Source organism: Tachypleus tridentatus, chromosome 9, assembly GCF_004210375.1.
Source record: "Tachypleus tridentatus isolate NWPU-2018 chromosome 9, ASM421037v1, whole genome shotgun sequence".
In the NCBI taxonomy this organism is placed as follows: domain Eukaryota; kingdom Metazoa; phylum Arthropoda; class Merostomata; order Xiphosura; family Limulidae; genus Tachypleus; species Tachypleus tridentatus.
This window is the reverse complement of record NC_134833.1, coordinates 137,513,302-137,537,035: the sequence shown is the minus strand read 5'-3', so window position 1 is coordinate 137,537,035 and position 23,734 is coordinate 137,513,302. Positions and strand designations below refer to the sequence as shown.

The following is a 23,734-nucleotide window of genomic DNA, read 5'->3' as shown; positions in this document are numbered from 1 at the left end:
TGGAAGTAAAAGCAGTTTTATTTAAACATTGAAAACACGACAAATATAGGGACCAGTAGTAGATTTTGTTATATGCAGGTTCATAATGCAAAGGTTATGTGGATATACAATATAACTCACTAACTGCAGAACACAGTAATTGGGAACTCCCTATCCACTACCTAAGAACTCCATAATAATTTCAGAACAGCAATTGAAGTGTGATTATCTCTAACCAAACAGTGAGAAACAAAATTCATTAGTCTGACTTGGAACTAAGAAAACTTGCTTCTGTCTTTTAGCTTGTTCCATAGCACTGTGCTTATTAATCACTTTAGCTGTGATTCACCAGAATTATCAGCAACAATGTGAATGACAAATCCACGTTTTGTGCCTGTGTCAAAGATCGATTAGTTCACACTTGGAGATCTAGTAGTGATAAGAATGGATTGCTATGTGTAACATTATTGAATAAGATTGTTTTTACTGCCATACAGTTACAGTATGGGAGGCATTGATATGGAGATACACATAGATCTTACTGCCATTACTGTTCAATGTCAGAGGTCAAGCACTGCCAGAAAAAATATCCTGATCTAAATACAATTAAAAGCATTTTAGATTCCCTTAGACAACATGTACATCAAGCACTGTCTTAAACCATCACATGATGGCAAAGAGCTTGACATTGTACCAATTGAAGGACATCATATCCTCTAACATCTTGACATTGTACTAGCTGAAGGATAGGACAGGATACTCCACTAATACCTTGGCATTTTAATCAACTGAAGGACAGAATGGAATAACCTGCTAATATTTTGACATTACACTGGTTGAAATATAGGATAGGACACCTCCATTAAAATTTTGACATTGCACTGACTAAAAGTAGAACATCATATATCCCCCCTCCTAAATATCATTTGCTACCAAACATTCCAAAGATGCCAAATCTGTATAAAAGTTAGAATGGTCCATTTGCAGTAATTACTAGATATCTTATTTTGACATAAAAACCCTTTCAAATAACCTGATTCAGTTAGACCCTAACTCTTGCCACTGTAAACAAAGTTCATTATATTTATTTTGCAAAGGTTGTAACTAATAATATATTCTCAAGAAACTGATTTTTTTCACAGTATTTTGTAAAGAAATAATGTTTATAAAACATATCAATACTTCAACGTAATCTGTCTTTGGTTAAAAACAATTGAAGTATGAAATATTGACCCTCTTCTCCTCCTTTTTTTGCACAAGTGTATTTTCAAATTTTAAACATATGAAAAGTATTTGAAAACTAAACTTCCTGATTATTTTCAACAACAAAAACATAAATCAAAATTGATCACAACAACCACAATTCATATTACATAATGAGATATTACAAAACCTCACACTTTTGAAAAACAACATGCAAGTCAATGAATAAACTGTTTAAAAGCTTTTCTTTTTTCAATAAGGTCAGCACAACAAATAAAGAAGAAAAATTACAAACCATATTAATTCTTGCATCTTAAGCTTTTTATATAATTTAATGGCTTCAAACCAGTAGCATAGGAACTCCTAATGTCATAAAACCTGATTTGTCAGAAATAATTTAGAAATGAAGAGTACTGTTACAGAATAACTTAAGAAATAATGTTTTTTTTTGTTTTGAGAATTTTAACAAATAAAACTTAAGAGCCATTACATTGAAATTTCATTGTCCTTGTGGCTCTCATAGAATTTTTCTGTCTAATGGTGACTGGTGCCAGTCTTGGATACTCCCTTTAAATTACATATGTGTGTGTGTGATAGGAGGGGAGGTGATTGTGATCTCTACATTCCTGTGCTACTGTTTCAAAAGTAATTAAATCACTGACAATTACAAAACAATTATTACATATAAACACATTAAATCATTGATTTTAAATGCATTGTATTTCATATACATAAAACTAACATCTCAAAAATAATGAAAAGGAAAAACAGATATACATAGCTGTACTTTTTCTCCAACGTACCTTACTTTGGTGCCTTCTTGGGCTATAAGCTAATATAAGCACACTTTTATAACGATTATATATATTAAAAAAAATCCACCATAACCAGGTTTAAGGTTGTCCCAGAACATTATACTATGGCAGGAAATGTTTTAAGTCTCTATAAATTATATTAAATTGCTAAAGGATAAAACAAAATTACAATAGTTACAAACTATTAACTATTTGAATTTACACATTTCTTACTATTACTGTTTATCTACCTAATACATCTTTTTTATTCTTTTCTCATTTAAAGAAGACTATGCTACTTATAAGACAATTCTTTAATGGTCAAGTATATATTTATTATATATCCATTAATTTTGAGAATTTTAAGGTTCTAAATATATATGTACAACTTATTTACATATAGAAAAAAATAGTAGTATCATATAAATGACAAATAAATATTTTAAATATATAAACACTACTGAATTTCCAAACAGATCACAAAAATAATACATATCAATATTCAAAATAAAAACATCTTCTGGTATACATATTTGAAATTTATATAAAGCTGACTTCAAATACTTTCTTTTAATCAAATGTTTTTAAGCTCACACAGACATATCCTTAAAAAAAAACAACTTTACTATAAAAATCCAAAATAATAAATATTTATATTTACAAACAAAGGATGAGTTATGGTTCTCATCTTAAAATCTGATAAATTTCCAGTTACATTTTAAGTGTTTCATATCAATTTCTTTCTAATTAAACTTGAAGCAAAGAAAAGTGGAAATTATGTTTTAAACAATAGAAGTCATATTGAATTTCCTTTTTCATAAAGATTCATAAAATTTCTCCAATTCCAACAAATAAGCATAAAAATTAGGTGCAACTAATCAAATATTAATTTTTATTAAAAGCTGAATCCTTTATTAAATTATTTAAAAACCGTTAATTATTCTTTTCATTATAACTTTTCACGATTATTGTGGTTTCATACTTTCTGGATCCTATGTTGTTGTTTTTTATATCGGAAATAATCTTTTCTTGAGATTTACAATCACATGCAACAGTTTGCTGTCACAAATATTTCTTATTCTTTGTTTGTTTGAAGTTAGGCATAAAGCAACACAATAAGCTGTTTGTGCTCTGCTCATCACAGGTCTTGAAATCTGGTTTCTAACATTGTAAGCTTGCAGACATATTGCTGTGCCACTGGAGAGCCACAATTTTTATTGCATGCAAGATTCACTGAAGTTTGTTCTTCATTCTGTTTGAATAGCTTACTTATACATTATTATTATTTTTTGAAAGATCTAGAACAGAATGTAAAAAAATGTTAAAATTGTTAACAGACTAGTAATTTTAAGTTATCTGACTTCCTTTAGCATAGTTACAGTAAACTGGTTGGTAAAACTGGATTTATTTGTTAAATATAATAAACAGTATGCTAAAAGCGACTTTCCACTTTTCATTTCAAAATATTTTTAACACAGTAAGACTCATAGTAATTCATCACTTCTAAACCAATTGGTAATAAATAGGTTATAGGTTTTAAAACCTGACCAGCACAGCCCAAGAGTCCAAGTAAAATTACTACTTTGAGTTGACAGCTAAGACATTTGGCTTTCATTAGTTTTTTTTATCTTAATTAGCTACATCATCTGCTTGGTAAAATCTCCTTGGCTCAGTCTTTACCTCTTGAAAAATAATTCTGACATTGCAGGACGGTGCACTACCCTTAAAATTTCTAGAGATACTTGAGCTTTATGAGATATATGAATGTTTTATGTAGTGTTCTGATAAACTCTGCTTCACGGTTTTGAGTAGAAACAGAGAAAGTTATAGCATATTTTGTCTCACAGACTCTTGTTACAGCTAAGCTAAATAATAAGGAAACATCATTTTAATGGTTTTTAGTAGAATGTATGGTTCTTAGAACTGTTATCAATGCCAGATATTTTACCATATAGCAATAAAAGAATTTATGCCTTAGAGGATATTGTCTAGCACATGAATGCCAAACTATTTATAACCAATCTGTACTATAAAAAAATGTAAACAGTTATACCGTACAATAGTGATGGATGTGTGAAATTACTGTTAAAATACTCCTGAATATTAAAATTTAGTGTCATCTTTTGTTAAGAATTATATTGAAAAAAAGACAGTAAACTCTGTGTCTACTTTCTTTTTCATGTTCCTAATTTGAACCTGTATCTCTTTCAATCACACAAATCTGTAACTAAATGTTCACTTACTCAAACTTTTCTTCAGTTTTTGGTGGCATTGCACACTGACTGAGGTTAACATTAGTAGCATTGGCATCAAAAACCAGACTTTGTAGAAGATCTTTTTCACCTGAAAGTCAGAAATGTAGAGCATGAATCTGAGGTAATACAGCATGTTAAACTGGACATATATCTACAATTTTTGAATTATATATAGCAACACTATGTGTATTAAAACTTTGTGAACCAGCACCATATCTTGCTTCCTATAGTTTTAACTGACTAGAAGTACTTAGTGTATTAAAACTGTGTAAACCAGCATTACGTCTTGTCTCCTACTATTTTGTCTGACTATTAGTACTCAGTGCACTATAACTTGATAAACTAGCAGTATATCTCTCTTTTGTAATTTTAACTAACAAAACCTTTCATCTAGATGCTGCTTCCACTCACCTAAAACAAAATTATGAAGAATATCCTGTAGTTAGAACCTTGATAGTGGAATCCTTTTGAAACAATAGCTAATATGATTATGTTAAACTGTCATGATAGTTTTAAACCTACAAATTGTGTGATGATGTCACACTTTGTTCATGATGTTAGAAAAACACTTAGGTTGACGAAGTCTTGATAAAAAAAAAAAAAACACACCCATAAATGAGTACTTTTGAAACGACTTTCTTCTTCAGGGGTAAACCTTGTGTGTTTTAAGACTATGAGATATGTTAATGTCTAAACATTATCTCAAATAGTAACATAATACAGTAGAATAACCTACAAAGAATGCTTAATATGGTAAAGCAGTTAATTTCTAAATGTAAATTGAAACATCAACTAGTAATTACCCTAATGATCTGGTGGCAAAACATGTGGTTTAATAGTTTTACATAAATGAAATCAAGTAACTGTTATTACTAAAAATCTTTAATTGTTTTCACTAGTTTTAAAGCTCAAAAGTTACCCTACTTATGCCTTAATTAAGTATATTATAACTTCATCTACCACTCATCACAACAACTGACTATATCAAATACATTCTGATGACCAAATGTGAAGATGGATTCTTAAATATTTAGTGAGCTTCTGAAGAGAAATGAAGTTAAGAAAATATTTAATTACAGAAGGAACACAAACAATGGTTTATTTTAACTTAATTTTATAATATTTACAGGTTCATCATTTTTAAGTCTTTCCCAACAAATACAAATCAAGTCAAAAATCAAACTAAAATAAAAAACAATTTCTGAAAATGCCACTAACAGATGAGTTGAGAGATTTCATAAGCTTGAAAAAAAACCAACAAAATTGATGGTTAAAAGTTTTAAGAAACTAGAACTTCTACTTACATATTGGCTGATCAAAAATTGGAGGAGCAGTACTGCTAGTTCTCCATTTGAAATTCTGTGTTGAAATAGAATCTTTAAATATTCTATGCAAGTAATCCTCTGGACTCTCATTTTGGGCAGCTTCAGAAGGAGGTTTTTCACAGTACACCCTGTTTCAAAACATTTATTTATGAGCAACACCTAAGAAAAAAGTATTACATTCATACATAAAACACTTAGAATTTAAGTGCCTCAAGAATATATGATCTATAACTAGCTATGTCAGAATCCTATTTAAACACCCTAAGGATATGTGGTCTATCACTAGCTATGTTGGAATCTTATTCATCATTTATCATCTCCAGCTGTATATGTAAGACATCATCCCCACCTGTATATTTATATATACTAAACATCATTTCCATCAGCGTATTAACACATACCAGACATCATTTCCACCCATTTAAAGTGCCTTGTACCCAGTTTATTATGGACAAAGAATTACTACTGAAATGTGAAAAAACCTTCCATGGATAATAGTGGGTTAAGCACTTCAAGGATATATATGATCTACAACTAGCTATACTGGAACTGATTTAAGTTCCTCAAGAGTACATGATTTATTACTAGCTATGCCAGAATGTCATTTAAGCATCTCAAGGATACATGATCTCTTATTAGATATGTCAGAATCTAATTTAAGCATCTGCATGTTCAGTTACAAATTTTAAATCAGTAAAACAACATGCTAAGTTCTCTGACTTACATTAATAAAAAAAACATAATATTAAAATATGTTTTGTTTTTTTACTTTTTTTTTGTATACAAAGAATAATTTTGCCTAAACAAAGTAAACAGGGTTACCTGTTGTCTGTTGAGCTAGTGATATAGGTACTGGAAACAAGGTGCAAAATTCTGAGCAAATGAACTATGCACAACTGTTTAATGCACTATAGATGAAACACTGCAAAGTTATTGAACAAATGATATGTTCTTGTAAAAAAATGGAATTATATCCTCTGATAAGATGCAGCAATTAAAACTACTAATTACAAATTCTAATATTTATTGGTTATTAAATATTTATCACAAATCTACATCATGGGCTGTCTGTCATATATCCATCATTAGTACTGAAACCAGTTTTTAGCAGTGCATGCTCTCAGGTTTACTGCTGATGCACTTTGTGGGGCCCAAATTCTAAGTAAAGTTGTTTGAATTCCCAGAGAACTAACAGACTGTAGCTCCTGTATTTATTTACAAAATTTAGTTCTAACAAGAATATTTAATTACTTTTCAAGCTGAACTATACAACCTATTATAGAAATGAGAAAAACAAAGAGAACTATATGTTTCACTAGCATCTGAAGTTACCTTTACTCAAAAAACCAAGCAGGGGTGTAGATCCTGGGGGGATGGGGGTATACATCCCCTCCTTCATTTTAGGTGGGGGTATGGTGCATACAATCATCCCCACCCTTCAGTTTGGTCTGTTGAATTGTTTTATTGTATCACAGGCCTACAAATTGTGTGTTTGTTCTTGTGATTCTTGTGTTCTTACCAATTGAATTACATAATTAGGCCTCGATGTAGGCTTTTTCAGTAGCCGAAATGTACATCTTTAATACAGGCATGCTTCTAAGCTTTTCGGTCTGAGCGATAGTTCGTAAGTATCAGTCAGTAGGCCTAAGTATACATGCAAGTATCGTGGCAACAAGATTACTCTGACTGCATATTTACAGCTTTCAGGTTCACGTAATCAGAGATTACCAATTTGTAAATTGAACAGTCCACATAAGTGATTGCAAAAATCATCCCCCCCCAATGCATGTTCTACACCCCTGAAACCAAGGCTATAATAAATTAAATATTTGTGAAGCATACAACTGTCTTTGTATTCTTCAGTTCTGGAATTATTAAATTTTTGAAAGAATTGGCAGCTTCAAAAATTAGTTATGCACAACCTTTTCCTTAACCAAGTTTTTTTCCCCCTAAACATTCCCAAATACAACACAAGTTCATAACAATATCCTCCTAAATCTATTAATGAAGAATGACAAATTTCCATTATCAAATTCAATCTAACAAAACTAAAACATATTACAAAAAAGAAAAAGAAGGAAAAAACATTTATGGAATATTCAACTTTTTATAAAATTCACTTCTGATGAGAAAAAAAAGGCATGTCTTCTCTGTATAGCTTATTTAATTACATACATTTGTATTATTCATTCTAAACTTACCAGTCAGGGTGAACCCGCCAGTTTTTTCCACGGAAAATATGACCATCTATATTGTAAAAGAACAACAACAATAAATTATAAAGAAATGAAAGAGAATAAAATGTTAAAGGATGCAACTTGGAAAACTATTTTTCATATCTTGGAAAGAAATAAACATACATGTTTGAATTTAAAAGCTGAAGAAAAAACTTACAGTCATGTGAGAGTCCCTTCAATTCAACATGGCCATATAATTGATGATTTCCATATGGCTGTGGCAGAACAATAGCCAGTCTAGTTGAACAGCAATTACATAACATTATAACAATAGGCAGTCTAGTTGAACAGGAATTACATAATTGCATTGTAATACACTGCTGGCCAAAATCTTAAGGCCAATTTTGATGTATTTTTAAAATAAAAGTAATTGATGCACAAAAAAATTGTAAAACTTTATTACATATGAAGATGGTAAAATTTGTTATCCATATTAGAATTTAACCCAAATTCAGTATATATATATATATATACACTTATGACAGAAAGTGTTTGTACCCCTGTGTCGTGAGTAGTTTTTTCCTTATAACTTAAAAAGTGTCATGATTATGATAATGAAAGTACAGTGTATTATAAATATTATACTAACACACATCTACAAAAATTTGTATGTAAATTGAACGACAAATAAACTGTTTATAAATAAATAACCAAACATAGGAGGGGCAGAATATGTTTGTGCATCTACTTTAATGGTCAGTTGTGTAACCTTTCAGGTGAATTACTTGGCACAATCACTCCTCATAGCCCTCCATGATTGTTTGAGAGTGCTTGACTGGTATTTTCTTCCATTCTTCTTTGCAGAAGGCCTCCAACTCTTGCAAGTTTTTTGAATGGCGCTGATGAACTCTGCTCTTCAACTCATGCCAAATGTTTTCAATTGGGTTGAGATTAGGGGACTGCAATGGCCACTCCAGAACGCTTATATGGTACCTCTGCAACCAGGATTGCACATATTTCTATGTGTGCTTAGGGTCATTGTCATGCTGGAAGATCCAACGATGCCCAAGCTGCAAGTTCGGAGCATCATTCTTGATACAAGTGCCTAATATATCAACGTACTCTTCTTTTTTCATGATTTCATTAACGCGGTGAAGACTGCCTACACCAGAAGAGCTGAAGGAACCCCATAGCATGATCGAGCCACCTCTGTGTTTAACTGTAGGGATGGTCTTCTTTGGAAGATTTCGTTCCCCTTCTTACGGAAAATATTGCGAACATCACTTTAGTCTAGTCTGTCCAAAGAATACTCTTCCAATAGGTAAAGGATTTATCTACATGCTTTCTTGCATACCTCAATCATGCTTCTAAATGAACAGGCTTTAAATATGGAATTTTACGAGGACGGCATGCTTTGAACCCAGAAGAGTGTAACATGTTCCTAACTGTAGAGGTGCTTACTTGAACCCCAGTTTCTGTGTGTCATTACGTGTTATACGAGGGTTCCTACTAACTTCTCTGAAAGCCTTCCTCTTGGTTCTCTCTGGAATTTTGGTGGGCCGTCCGGAACGAGGGAGGTTAGCAGTTGATCCTGTAAGCTTAAACTTGGTAATTATGCTTTGAAAAGTACACACACACGAGACTTGTATTTTACAATAATTCGGTTTTTTAAATCACTGGACAGATGTTTACTGTTTGCCATGATGACCAAGCAGATAATGATGGAGATGCCACTAGATTGCCACAGGTACATTTTTTGCTGGCTAAATTCCAATAATTATGAACCCAGTGTCTAGTTCTGAATTGGTATAACGTAGTTTATTTGCCAAACTAAACAAAAACTTTACGGGAATACCAGTTTTTTCACACGTTCTGAAATGTATGAACACTTTCTGCTCCTCCTATTTTTGATTATTTGTTTATAAACAGTTTATTTGTCGTTTAATTTACATAAGAATTTATGTAGATGTGTGTTAGTATAATATTTATAATATCTTATACATCTATTAGCCTAATTGTGATACATTTTAAGTTATGAGCAGAATACTACTTGGAATTAAATTCCAGCCAGCATTCTGCAAACGCTTATATCGACCATGCTAAAGCGAATGTTTGCAGAAGGCTGCCTGGAATTTTATTCCAAGTGGTGAAGATGGCTTTACAAAGATCATGCACTGTTTGAAATGAACATCCATTTCTATAGACTTCCCTTACCAATCACTTCCAAACATTTTCAATGGGTTTCAGTTTGGGTGAACATGCTGGATGGTCCAAAAGAATCACATTATGCGCTGTGAAGAAGTCCTTTGTCCTGCGGACATTGTGGATTGCAGTGCTGTTCTGCTAAAAGATCCAGTCATTTCCACACAAGCGAGGGCCTTCTGTCAATAAGAATGCTCTCTCCAACATGCCAATGTCACCAGCTGCTGTTTGATGCCCTTGTATAACCTGAAGCTCCATTGTTCCATGGAAGGAGAAAGCACCTCAGATCATGATGGAACCTCCTTCACTGTGTTGTGTACAAAATGTCTCCAGTGAGATATCCTTATCATGCCAGTAACGTTGGGAGCCATCTGGACCATCCAGGTTAAATATTTTTCTCATTAGAGAACAAAACCTTCTTCCACTTTTCTATGTCCTATGTTTGGTGCTTCTCAGCAAAGCTTAATTGAGCTGTTTTGTGGTGTGGAAGGATGCATGGCCTTTGAAGATATTTAAGATTTTTTAAAGTCTTTCTCTCGTAGTTGCCATCTTATTGTTCTTGACCTGCATTTCACGTCCATAAGGGCCTTAATCTAGTTCGATGATTAGCTGGTGTCTTGTCGGACAACCCCGTCAAATCCTCCTGCTCAACACCGGCAAAATTTTCTTGAGCAGATCAATTGAAATTCTCGTTCCGTATCCCTCAGGGTCTTGTAAGAAATTTGCAACAGCAGTTTTACTACGCCCAATCTCACCAGCGATGGCACGTTGAGAGAGAACTTGCTTTTGCAGCTCAACAATTCTACCATGTTCAAACTCTATCAACTTTTTAGCCTTTGCCATGTTTTTACCCAATGTAGCACAGGAGATGTCAGTAGGAAATGTTGACAACGCTAATGCTTGAACACAAATGACTAAATTTTGTTACGTGTTTACCGATTAACCCTTTGTTTCAGTATGGTCTTAAACTTTTGACCAGCTAGTATTTAGGCTAATTTCCTAGTGTTCACATTTACCCTATTAAATGCTAAAAAGTTTATTATTTTTATTTTCCCTTTTCTTATTTTCATCTGTTGAAGCTCCACTCAAATAAGTGGTTGAGTCTAACAATGCAAAATGCACATTTTTTTCTTTATGTTCATTGGCTATAAGATTTTGGCCAGCAGGGATTACTTCATATTAGCTGATTAAAATAATAATTTTGAAATTTTATACTGAAATGATGACAATAACAGATAATCTAGTTGAATGAGAAATACACACTGGAATTTTACACAATTGATTCAATATGTGAAAGACTTCTATTAAAGACAATTACATCTTATTTGTATGTCTAAGGTTCAAAAACCAGTATTAAATATCAAATTTACCATCATAACAATCAATTGACAATATATTCAAATAAGTAAATAAAATGCCTTTTCACACATGAAAACTAAAAAGTTTGTAAGTTCACAATTTACTAGAAACTTCTGAATGAAAATTTTTAAAACAATTACATGCATAAAGATAAAAAGGATAATTTTAAAAAATTACCAAGATGATGTAGTAGTAAAAAGACCTAAAATAAAATAAAATGACTAATTATGGTATTTTAGAAAGATATTAACTTACGAGAAAGGAGTTTTATCTATTGGAGCATAGTAGTACTTGTTTGTTCTAGTGACGACTCTCCTCTAGAATTTAAGAAATTAATTATTTTTAGATAACTAAGAGAAATCCTCACATTGTACAAACTGCAATACACAAAGTTTTACATAAAATACACAAACAAAATTTGAGTTATTACAAGTTTGTCACAAAACAAGGACAGAATTTCAAGTCTCTTCCAAAGTTTTCAAAAAAAGAATGTTCTATTTTAAATAAACAACTTTTAAAAGAATCCAGTTACTTTGCAAGAATTATAAAAATCCATTAAGCATAAAATACATTTCAAGTGCACCTTAGATTTCAGAAAGTAAGTCATAAAAGAGATAAAGGCATGTCCTTTTCTTCATTGTTTTAATAACATACAACACAAATATAAAATAATATGTGTAATAAATCAATTTACAAGCAGTATTTGATTTTATTATATGCACCCTATCTAAATGTTGATGCTTGTCAATTCTCACATAAGAGATAAAATTACCATATTATCTTGATGAACTTTCACGGAAAGTGTTTCCCACCCAAGCCTTCTGTCAATCATATTTCTACGAATCTAAGGGTCAAAAGAATTTAGATAAAATATTATGATTTATCCTCTAATGCAAATTAAATGAATAAAAAGGCTATTTAGTAAATATTCTTAATTAATATAATCACATTTCAGAAAAACATTAATACAAATAGATACACAATTACTTGCACAAAAATAAAATGGTTTTATGAAAATTATCCATTAAAAAGACAGCTAAATTTATTTCAATTTTTTGTTATGGGAACCACAAGAAGACGACATCCATAATATGCTATATCAATTCTTACAAAAATATGACATGTATTTTGATTAGTATGCCAAAATCTTATTTACTCATCCAAAAAATACTTACAGTGAGCAAGGTCTCATCAAGTTCCTACATATATATAAAATAAAATACATGTATATTAAATTGCAATCATTATTATTATAAAATAACAACATAATACTGACAATATAACATGCATATAAATATATTAAACTATTAATTTATAAGGAAATAATATTAATGAACAGTATTCCTCAAAAATGAATGTATAAAAAAAACACTATCATGTTTAATTGAGTTTACATGAAGTTATGTAAGGTCTAGGAAATATGATTTTAAAAAATTTTGTATAGGTTAAAAATTTAAATGTATTTAATTTTGTAACTTGATAAATAACATTTTTTATTGCAAAATTGAAAATATCTACTAACTGTGATTCAGCTTTTTAAACTTTGAATAATCATTCATTATACAGATAAACAACATAATGTCATTCATTAAAAAATTAAATAAGCTTATTTGATATTAGCTATTATAAGTACTAACAAATGAGTTCAACAATCATCCTTGCCTCCATTTATAGAAAGAAAAATTAAAAATAAGTGAAAAGGATAAAGACAAGTATTTTTCTATATTTCTAGGTTTTATTTTATTTATTAGAAATAACAAAATAACATATCTTGAAATAATCTTTCACTGGATGTGATTACTTACTCGTGCAAGAAGCTGATTGTTTGGTAATTCAACCTCCGTTATGTCCACACTGCTGTAGCCAGGTTTTAACAAATCCTGGAACTGAAACAAAAATGTAATCATTATAGTGTGAATAACTTAATAAGAAATTAAAGTTTAAACACTAGACTGAAATTACAGGAGTCTAGTAGAGAAATTAAAATATCAAATTACAGTAGTATTGTAGAGACATTAGAAGGTGAAATTAAGGCAATCTGGTGAACGTTAGAAGATGAAATAAGAATAATCTAATGAAGACATTAGAAAGAAATCAAGGCAATCTGGTATACACAACAGAAGGGGAAATTAAGGCAGGCTAATGGAGAAATTAAACTAATCTAGTTCAGCGTATCCCAAACTTTCTCGGTTCACAGCACCCTTAGTGTCTCAGCAATTTTTTCGTGGTGCCTCTAGGCAAAAAGAAAAACTTAACAGTTCCGTTTATCAAGTAGTTAGGTCCAAACAACTTAATACTTAATAAGTATTTATGTTCTAACAGCTTAGTAGCAGTTTGAAAGAATAATACACGTAAATTGAAAGTAAAAACAGTATTTTTATTTTATTTTTAAATAACCACAATTACTAATGGAATGTGTGCACCTGTTGAGCACTGCACAGCTTCTCAATCCTTAAACTCAGATTGGACATTACCACCCTCATTTCCCATTCCACATTGATTTTTGCACAGCACTTGCTTTTTATCACAGCAACTGCTAAAAACCCAGCTTTGCAGAGATACGACTTTGAAAGTGGAATTAGAATTTGCTGAGCTTCAGCACCTAGCAGTGGATATTCATCTTTAACTGATATGCAAAACTCAGTTAGTTCCATGCTGCAAAGTTCTGTTTTTAAAGTCTTGTCATAAGACAGCTCAGTAAGATTTTCTTCTTCTGCAGAGGTAAATTCAGATGAGGCCTTAAACTTGAATGGGTCTTGGATCCACACAAACTTCTCCATATTTTCTGGAAAATAATTTTCAAACCAGTCACTGAGCTGTCTTAAGTGTTCCCCAAAAACAGATTTTAGTTCATGGGTCATATCAACTTCACTGGATGTAACAAACTGCTGCAACAGGGGGAAACAGTCTTTGTCACCATCTTCATTCATTTTTCTTTTCCATAGTAGTAACGTTTTTCCAAAAGCTGAAACCTTCTCTGCAAGTTTCAGAATGTGCTGCTTCTCTACAGAGAGAGAATTAACGCATTCAATTTTTTGAAGAGATTGCACAGGTGTGTTAATTTTGATTAAAAATCAGTATCCAAGAAGTTTTTAGCATGTTCGTATTCTTCTTCTTCAAAATGAGAGTAGAGTTCCTGTTGTAATTCAAACACATGGGACAGTACCTTCCCATGGGAGAGCCATCATGAGCTACAATAGTACAACAAAGATGTGTGCTTAGATCTCATATCTTCACACAGTTTATTTTAAAAACCCTTGCCTTCTGTGGCCAATTTTTTATAAAGTTCACCACTTTCAACATTAGATTTAGTGGAGGACTCAGGTGCTTTGATGCAAGGGCTTCCCTGTGGATTATGTAGTGGGTCCACAGTACATCAAGAGCTTTGCTTCATATGAGTGTCTGCAATCCTCCATAACAGTCGGACATAGTGCGACCACCATCAGTACAGATGCAAATGCACTTAGTCCAGTCTAAGTTGTTTTCACATATAAAAGTGTCAAGAATCTCAAACAAGTTTTGAGCCTTTCTACCTGCAGTGATACTTTTACAAAAGAGAAGGTCCTCCACAATTTTATCACCATCCACAAACCATGTGCAGCAAATCAAATGAGCATCCTTGTTACTATCCTTTGCCTCATCTAGCTGCAACTTGAATTCCTTACCTTTCATTTTTTCAGTTAGCTGATCATTGAGGTCTTTGGCCATGTGTTGGATTCTATGAATGATAGTACTGTTGGATAAAGTTACCTTTGAAAGCAGTCTTCCTGCAGATTCACCAACCATAATGTTCACCATATCCACTGCAGCTGGTAAAATCAGTTCTTCTGCAATGGTATGAAGCTTTTTACATTACTCGACTCTATATGACACCTTGTAGGATGCTAACAAAGCATTGCTTGGTATTGATGCTTGTTTAAAAAGTGTAGCATTTTGTTCTTTCAATTATTTTAACTTTCTGGTAAAATAATCATGGGATTTACTAGCATTTTAGTTTACTTGGAAGCATACACTCTGGAGCCAAAACTTTTAGACAGACTACACACAGCAAACACTCTTTGTAATTGAAATCTACTGAAATAAAACCAAAATCTAGATAAGTATCAACATATTTCCAATATCTCTGTTTCTTCACAACTTTGCCATTGTTCTGTGGTTTGCTACCCTTTTCTTCACTCCCACGCTTCTTATTAATGTTCGAAAATCTTTCCATTTTTATGCACTAGGACTAAAAATCAACAAAATAATTCACTGGACTTTGATTGACCTCACAGACACTTGATCACTACACCTTTCAGTTATTTTAATTACTTACGGACCCTGAGAGTTGACAAAAATCTAAGAAACGAGGAAGTTCGATAAGTTACCAGCATAGCTGAAAGTACAAGTAAACAAAAACATATCTTAAACATTCAAGAACGTTACTGAAACGAATATAGCATGATCTAATGCTAAAACTGTGTACTACCTCGAACTAGCAGTTTGCGAGGTGTCCAACGGATGTTGATATTGCTGAGTTTCCCTTGAAAATCTGAAATATCCCATGGCACCCCTATGAGTTTGTTGCAGTGCCCTGGGGTGCCATGGTGCACAGTTTTGGAACCATTGATCTAGTTGATACATTAGAAAACGAAATTAAGACAGTTTAGTTGAGACATAAGAATGTGAAATTAAAATTTGGCGAGTAGAGAGACTGAAAGACAGCCAGTACACGCAACATAATATCAAATTAAGGTAGTCTAAAAAAAACACTGAAAGGTGAAACTAAGGTAAGATAGTAAAGAAATTAGAAAAAAAAAATTACAGCAGTTTAGTAGATATAATAGAAGATGAAATTTTTTAACAATACCTCATTTACCTGTTACCCATGAAAAAACATATGTTCAGCTTGATTAAAATACAGTAAACTTATTTAGATTATTTATTTTCAAATTATTTAGTTTCACATATATTAACCACCATTATTTTATGTAATTTTTCCCCATATCAATAATAGCCAATGTAATAGAAACAAGAAACAACTCAGGCTTTTCTTTTGCAGATATAATATGCAGAGTTACAAACAATAGCTGAAATGTCTCCTATTATATCCTAATACCTAGTTATTCTAAAACTACAGTACAGATGCCCCAGTTTTGCTAAAAACATTTTACATTGTCCATTATCAACACTTAATGTATTACTTCTTTAAAAGTACTTCTTATTTGTTTAGCAACCACCTGAATGTGCATTTGCTACATTTCCTGTAATTTAAAATGTCTTAAAATCTATATCTGGAAGATAAAACTAAGCCAATCTATACCAAATATTACAAGATTGGTGCACTTTTTCTGACATCTTAATGGTGTCTCTGACCTCTTTATACTACTATCTCATAAAGAATAGTCAGAAGAAGCCCAGAACACTATTTCAAGCCACCATTTTGTTGTGCATAATTTCCTTACCATCATAAAGATGAATTAAGCGTACCAATTAAATACACTGAGAACAGGGATCAAGAAGTATCTTATATTAATGTATCTTATACATATACAAAAGATACTTAAGAAATATGATATTAATAATGCTCACTTACCAGTGGGCGGAGGTCAGGATGGAAAAGGACATATCCATTGTTGGTGATAATAAATGCATATGCATTAACACCCAACTAGAAAAGTAAATTATAATTAATAAATAATTGAATAATTACATAAATAAATAACCAATTTCATTAATTAAGCTTATTACATAACAGTAATTTCTAAAATTGATTACTTTATTGAATTTGAGCTTTACAATTATAAATATTACAGTAAATAAAAGCAAAAAACCAAATCAGCACAGATGCTTTTGTTAATTTTCAGAACTACAATTTTATTAATAAGGAACCATTCATACTTGTGTCATTATTTTCAACAGACTTCAGGAATGTCTTTATATATATATATATATATATATAAAAGCTTCAAAGCAAACAGATAGTTCTATTAACATGGTAACTTGGCATATACTTAATCTTGCATACATCAAATTCTTCCTACTTTGTAATATTCAACTAATAATACAATAATTTAAGATCTAGCAACATGCCAATATCTTTTATATGGTTATAAAAAGATGAACTCACACATGTACACAAAAGATAATGCCTTCCAGTGATACTCATACATATACATTTTCCAAATCATTCATAAAAAAAATAAATATTTCATGGGCTTATTGCTAAATATAACCATATAATTATGTGTCCCAGCCAACCACAGTTGAATGTATACATATAGAAAACATTCACAATAATACTAAACAAAATTTTTATGCACCTTGAAAGCAGGAGTTAATCTCTGTATCTCCTGCACTTTAATGTCAGTTCCAGCTACGCCAAGCAATTTGGCATCTTGCACCTAAAATTATAAAATATATGTATATAAGAATTATTTCAAATGCACCAGTTCTATAGCAAAGTTAATTTTGTTTCTTTAGTTAGACTCAAACTTATGAACAGTTCTGTGTAACATTTAAGAGTAACATACATCAGTATAAACTGAACAATTTAATATCTATTACTATTGTATTTATCAGGTGTTGCCTTCTTTCCTCTACATCCATTTTTGTTTATCATTTGTTTTATTTGTGTATTATTCACAACACTGTTGCAATATTTAGAAATAATAAAACACACATACATGTATAACGCAACTTACAGTGGAATTTCGAGGATGAAACACAGGCATTGCCACTGTTGTCATCAACTGTATAGTCTATATAGTTACAAGAACAATAAGTTATTGACATTCCAAAATTCCTAGATTAAAATAATAACATTCTAGTCAGAAACTTTGCACAATGATGTTCAATGAATTAAACTGACAAAATACATTAGAAAATTATAAGTAAAGAAACAAATATTTTTACAGATAATTTCAATTACATTGGCAGAAGAATTCAAATGAAACAATCTAAATAATGAAATTATTAGTGCACAACAGTAATAATAATAGCATGATGAACTCGCAATTTTAGTAGTAGGTAGAATCTTACTTATTCCAGAATTAAAAACAAACAAAATATATAACAAAAATTAGTAATAATATCATTCTAAAATAGTCTTCATCAAATATATACCTGTATCTTATATTTAATTCCAAATGATTCTGCTTTTCAGTTTTCAAATGGCCAGTTTTATTGTATTATTTTTGTTTTAAGTTTAATCAGATAGAGCTTTATTCAACCTAAGTGAAATATCACATACATACATATTTTGTAAACAGATGTTATGTGCAAAGCTGGAAAAAATGAAATTCTAGAGGTGAATAGTAAAATTAAAATCCGTTACTTTTAAATTCCTCGTTCAACCATGCATGACAGACTAGGTTATTAAATTATCACTGAACATTTTTATTAAATTGCTCATTGCAAGATACATAATAAGCCATCCCTAACTTTGAACTGACATCTTTGGGGTGAGGAGGTGAGTCAACAGCACCCACCTCCAATTCTTGAGTTTCTATAATTAAATAATGTGATTTAAGTGTCACTCTTACATGGCACCTACATCCTCAAAATGTAGGTGCCATGGAACCAGACCCTTACATTTTATGGTTTCCAAATAATTTTCCAATGTTTTTGAACTAATGGAAAATTCCAGGTGTTCTTGTAGAAATGAGAGATACTCTACAAATTTATAATTTTCTTATGCTTGTTATTAGAATTATACTTATTATAATAATGATTATTATTATTATTAATTATTAAAACCAGTTACAAACATTTCTGTATAATGTATAAATGTAACATACAGGATCAGTACAAACTCACCATGTTAATGTCTATTACTATTGTATTTGTCAGAAGTCTTTTTTTTTTTCCATATTCATTTTTATTTATCATCTTTTTTATCTTAGTATTCTTGTTCAAACTGTTACAATACTCAAAAGTAATAATATATATATACATAAAATACAAATTACAGTAGAATTTCAAGAATATAATAATAATAAATACAAACTTATTATTATTATTATTATATAAGTGATACTAGTTGTTTATCTATTGGCCAATTTATCAATATGTTAAAATACTTTTGACTTTGCAATTTCACTTCAAGCAAACCTTTTCAGCCTCCATATTATTCAAATCAACTACACTAAACACACAGAATTAACATGTGTAAATATGAACTTAAATTTATGTACATTACAAATTAATATACATAATTTGGATAATATTCTAGAACAGCAGTCATCAACCATTTTTGTGTTTGATGTTTAATTCCAAAAGAATCAATCTGCATTTATCTATGATGTAATGCAGTAATTTAGATTAAGGGTAATTTTTATCTTATGGTAACAAATATATGAAATGAGTAACTTTAAGCTGGTGTACTTTTAAAATCCTAAAGTACATTCTTACAAGATTAAACCAGAAAAGGCAGTCAAATATATATAAAAGTTAAACACTTAAATTTCTGTTTTGCATTTAAAATGTTAATGTTTTGATAGCCAGATCTATAGCTAATGCTACAATATACATTAAATCTTTTCTTATGAATATATCCTACTTTAACATATTATTTAAAGGTATAATGATACCAAATAATTTTTTTTCTAAAAGTTCAATAATTTAGAAAACAATTCAGCAGATTTTCCTTAACATGTAAACTCTTTGTGCCTGAATAACATGCGTTTACATGTGAATTGCAGCTACAGATTCTTCAGTATCCTGACAAATTAATATAAATTATTTACATCACGGTAATTTCAGAATTAACATCTAAAGAAAACAAATAAGACAGGGAACAGTTCACAACAAATGCTTTCTTAATGTAGCATTACAATAACATGTACTTACATTAGAACATATTTCTCTTTACAACATATTACAAACAAACTTACCTGCTTTGAAATGCCCTCCTTCATCAGAGTCTATATTAGAGGTTAAACATAGGAAAAAAGAAGGTGCAAAAATGTAGGTAAGACAGGAACAGGGCAGCATAGAAAGGGAAAAAATGGTGAAAAGAGAGCAAAAAAGAGCTTTTTTTGATAAGTGACTTTCATGCTCTAAAGATTTAGTACATATATTACAAACACACGGATACAAAGTATTTCAAAAATCATGAGGAAACCACCAAGCAAGAGTTCTTATAAAATTAGAAATAAATATGTTATTCATTCCATACCTCCTGCTGATGTAATCTCTTCATTGTGTGTGAAAAATATACCAAGCAACCTTGACTTCATGAATTCAAGCAATTACAGAAACACAATAAAATGTGATTAAAATCCCAAAGAACAAAAAACATGCACAAAGTTGATTAAAAAAAATTAAACACATAAATATTTGTGATAAATTACATAATAAGTAGCAATATCAGCTCAATGAATTTTGAACATAATTACTTGCTTACCACCTGCCATATTTTACTTTCTCAGAATACACATGTTCACTTTGTTCTCATAGTGTGTGTGTGTGCGTGTTTAGCACCATCCTCCTATACCACCAATGCTAAAATTGAAGTTCAGTAGAATAACTTTATATAGCTTTTAATCAAAACTTTAAAAGGTGTGTATTAATGCACAAAATGTAACTGTCATTCATCTTCCCCAAGTTGTAAATTAAATATTCATCAAAAAGGTACAGGTAAAAATTAAAACCCCAAAAACTGAGATGCACGTTTATCATTTTCAAAACATTATGAAGGTAATTTTAGCTTGTATTTGATTTCACTTTCTATTTTCAAATGTTCATGTCTGAACTAAAGATAACTGTTCAAAAACAGATGAAAACTTGAGATTTTTAATTTATGACAGTAGTTACATTGGATGTAAAAAAATGCTTTATTCTAAATTCATGCAACTATATTTTAGCCACTGATAATTTATTTATGACTGAAAATTAAGTTTTGAAAAGAAAATAACTTGGTGGTAAAAACACTAACACTTTCTAATATTTTAAATCACAACACAACTACTCTCCTTTTCTAGTATATATTACCAATAGTAATAAACACAGGTAGTAAGCACAGTAGGTAATGAAGCTCTTAGATACAGAATTCTAATTGTACTGATACATAATATCAGAAATTAGTTGGCAACTTTGTTTCAATAAATATGTGTTTAATTAAGAATTAAAAGTGAGCAACTGGCTAAAAACAAAATATTCATTCAAAGAATACACAAATAAAAAGCAACAGGGATAAGGGCCAGTAAAACCAGCAGACAGCAAAACTCCACCTGTTGAATGATGGGTGAAATAAGTGGCATAAAGCCAAGTTTTGCTGAAGAGTGCAGAACCAGAAATTTTAGCAGAAGCATGTAGTGAGAGAGTAAAAAGCAGAGTTTTTGTCAAGTGAAGTTTTTGGTACTAACTTTTTTCTTCTTTACTTTGGTAAGGGGTTCGTTGGAAAATTTAAAAAGGGACACGCTATTGTCAGCTTGGTTTGAAATTTCCCCATCCTGAACCATTTGAGAGTCTTTCTGCTCCATATGATGTTCTGTTTCTCGAATCAGGATTTTTTGCATCATAGATTGCTCTCGCTCTTCCCACAACCACTCTGAGAGCATCTGAGTCTGGTGGAGGATCATTTAATTTCAGACCATAATAAAAGTTACAAAATAAAATTTCACCAATCACATACAGTAGCAAGCAACACTATTCAAAAAGCACTAAATAAAGAAAAAGAATCGTAAGGAAATAAAATATATTTATCCAAAGAAACAGCATAAAAATACAATTATAATATCTACTTTAGCTCACACAACTATTGCTTGAGCATACAAAAAAAAATTCTTATAATGTAATTAAAATTGGGCTCTGTCTGTTATAGTAGGTAAAGAGCTTTAAAAAATCTAAATAAATTTTTTCTTACTATTTAAAAAGAAAAACCTATGAGCTTTAAATTCTTTTAGTACCGTGTCAAAAACTTACAAAATTTTATTTTTATTGTAAATCGAATTATTTTAGAAAAATGTTTAAATAAGATTTACATTATGTACTGCTTCACTTAAGTCTATTTAAAGGATTTTGTTGAAAATTGTTTAAAACTGAAATGAGTATGCTGGAAGTATATTTGCAATTATTTAAACATAATTTAAGAATTTTATTATAGAAATAAACGTTTTCAATGTAAAAAGTATTTTTATAAAGAATTCCCCCCCCCTTAAATGTTCTTCAGATTATAAAGGAATTTATTTCCAAGGCTTAAATAATTTGATTATGTGCATTTCTAAGCATCAAGTTAGCTTAATCATAGCATAAACTGCTTTTATTACTATGTAAACTAAAGTGAATTAAATGGTAAAAATAATTTTTTAAAGATTTTTAACATAAGCAATGGATTTATAAAGTATGCCAATTATTTTTCTGATTTCTGTTGTTTCATAAATCTCCATAAAATAATTTAAAAAGTTTTTAATTACAATAACTAATAATAAAACAGTTTTTTTTTTTTATAAAGATGCTATGCCTAAAAAAACAACAAACAATGGGTTTAACTTACGGCTGGGTGGGCATACACAGCTGTCCACAGAACAGGATGTTTACGAGACAGGACAATTGGCCTGCTCATTACTGGAATGTACTTCTGAAATGAACAAATTGTTTTTTCTTTTATGAGCAAGTAACATTTTACAACAAATACACTAACTCAAATTAATACACACAAATCAATGACAGTAGAAAAACAACAGATCGAGAACACCTCTGAAGTCAATTAGGTCATCTCTTTGTAAAAAGAGCAGTATGTATATTTTAATGTATGTACCAAATGTGACAAATTATGTTTTTCTAAATTAAATTAAAATATGATCCTTAACTTTCTTGCACTTAACACAAAAGAACAATCATTGTGATAGAATTAATATTAAATAGCTAAAAACACTGTAATTTACAAACGTTGTAGATAAAGTAACCTTATTGATTTTAGTATATCATGTTGAAAAGTAAAAGAATTATGAGCAGTTTTTTTTATCTACTTGAAATAAACAGTATTTTTTAAAAACATTTTCAGTTACTACTTTATATAAGATACATCTATGTAAGTACTTGTTTGAATAAATTCATGTTTGAGTGAGATTAACAGGCTATTCTAACATTCAGTTTCACACTAAACTACTAAAATACAAACTAATTGTCCAATCTCCCATTTTAATTTCTAATCTTACTTAAAAATTTAAGTCTTCCATATTGTAAAAAAATGAGTCTTATGGTAGAAACACTGAAATTAATAGATCAAAACAGCAATCAAATCTCATCTTTATTGAGAAAGAAAACAATTAACATGGTAAATATATTTACTCACTTCAACCTGTTCCCTAGCTTCTGCCAATGTGGCCACATGGGTATAGTAGCCTATGTAAAATGAAAAGTATATAAAATTCACTTACTCGTGACAGTTCTTTTATCACACTTGATGAAAGCAGAAATATATTACACTCTTAGAACCATTTCTGTTATATACAGAA

At 30.6% G+C, this 23,734-nt stretch overlaps 1 protein-coding gene across 4 annotated transcripts in view; it reads right to left on the bottom strand.

Annotated features, from left to right (window-relative positions):
- Positions 1-23,734, bottom strand: part of LOC143226466 (voltage-dependent calcium channel subunit alpha-2/delta-3-like) — a 225,250-nt gene that overhangs the window by 24,040 nt on the left and 177,476 nt on the right. For 2 of the 4 annotated variants that reach the window (XM_076457479.1, XM_076457480.1), the window contains exons 13-26: positions 23,572-23,621; positions 22,771-22,854; positions 21,641-21,841; positions 17,978-18,034; positions 17,597-17,677; positions 16,870-16,944; positions 13,100-13,180; positions 12,470-12,493; positions 12,067-12,138; positions 11,550-11,611; positions 7,951-8,030; positions 7,758-7,803; positions 5,536-5,684; positions 4,220-4,319 (exon numbers count right to left, since the gene is read on the bottom strand). In XM_076457479.1, coding sequence (XP_076313594.1) covers positions 4,220-4,319; positions 5,536-5,684; positions 7,758-7,803; positions 7,951-8,030; positions 11,550-11,611; positions 12,067-12,138; positions 12,470-12,493; positions 13,100-13,180; positions 16,870-16,944; positions 17,597-17,677; positions 17,978-18,034; positions 21,641-21,841; positions 22,771-22,854; positions 23,572-23,621 — 1,162 coding nt within the window. Of the gene's footprint in view, positions 1-4,219; positions 4,320-5,535; positions 5,685-7,757; positions 7,804-7,950; positions 8,031-11,549; positions 11,612-12,066; positions 12,139-12,469; positions 12,494-13,099; positions 13,181-16,869; positions 16,945-17,596; positions 17,678-17,977; positions 18,035-20,167; positions 20,198-21,640; positions 21,842-22,770; positions 22,855-23,571; positions 23,622-23,734 lie in introns of all 4 variants that reach the window. The other 2 variants (XM_076457481.1, XM_076457482.1) reach the window with 2 other exon arrangements.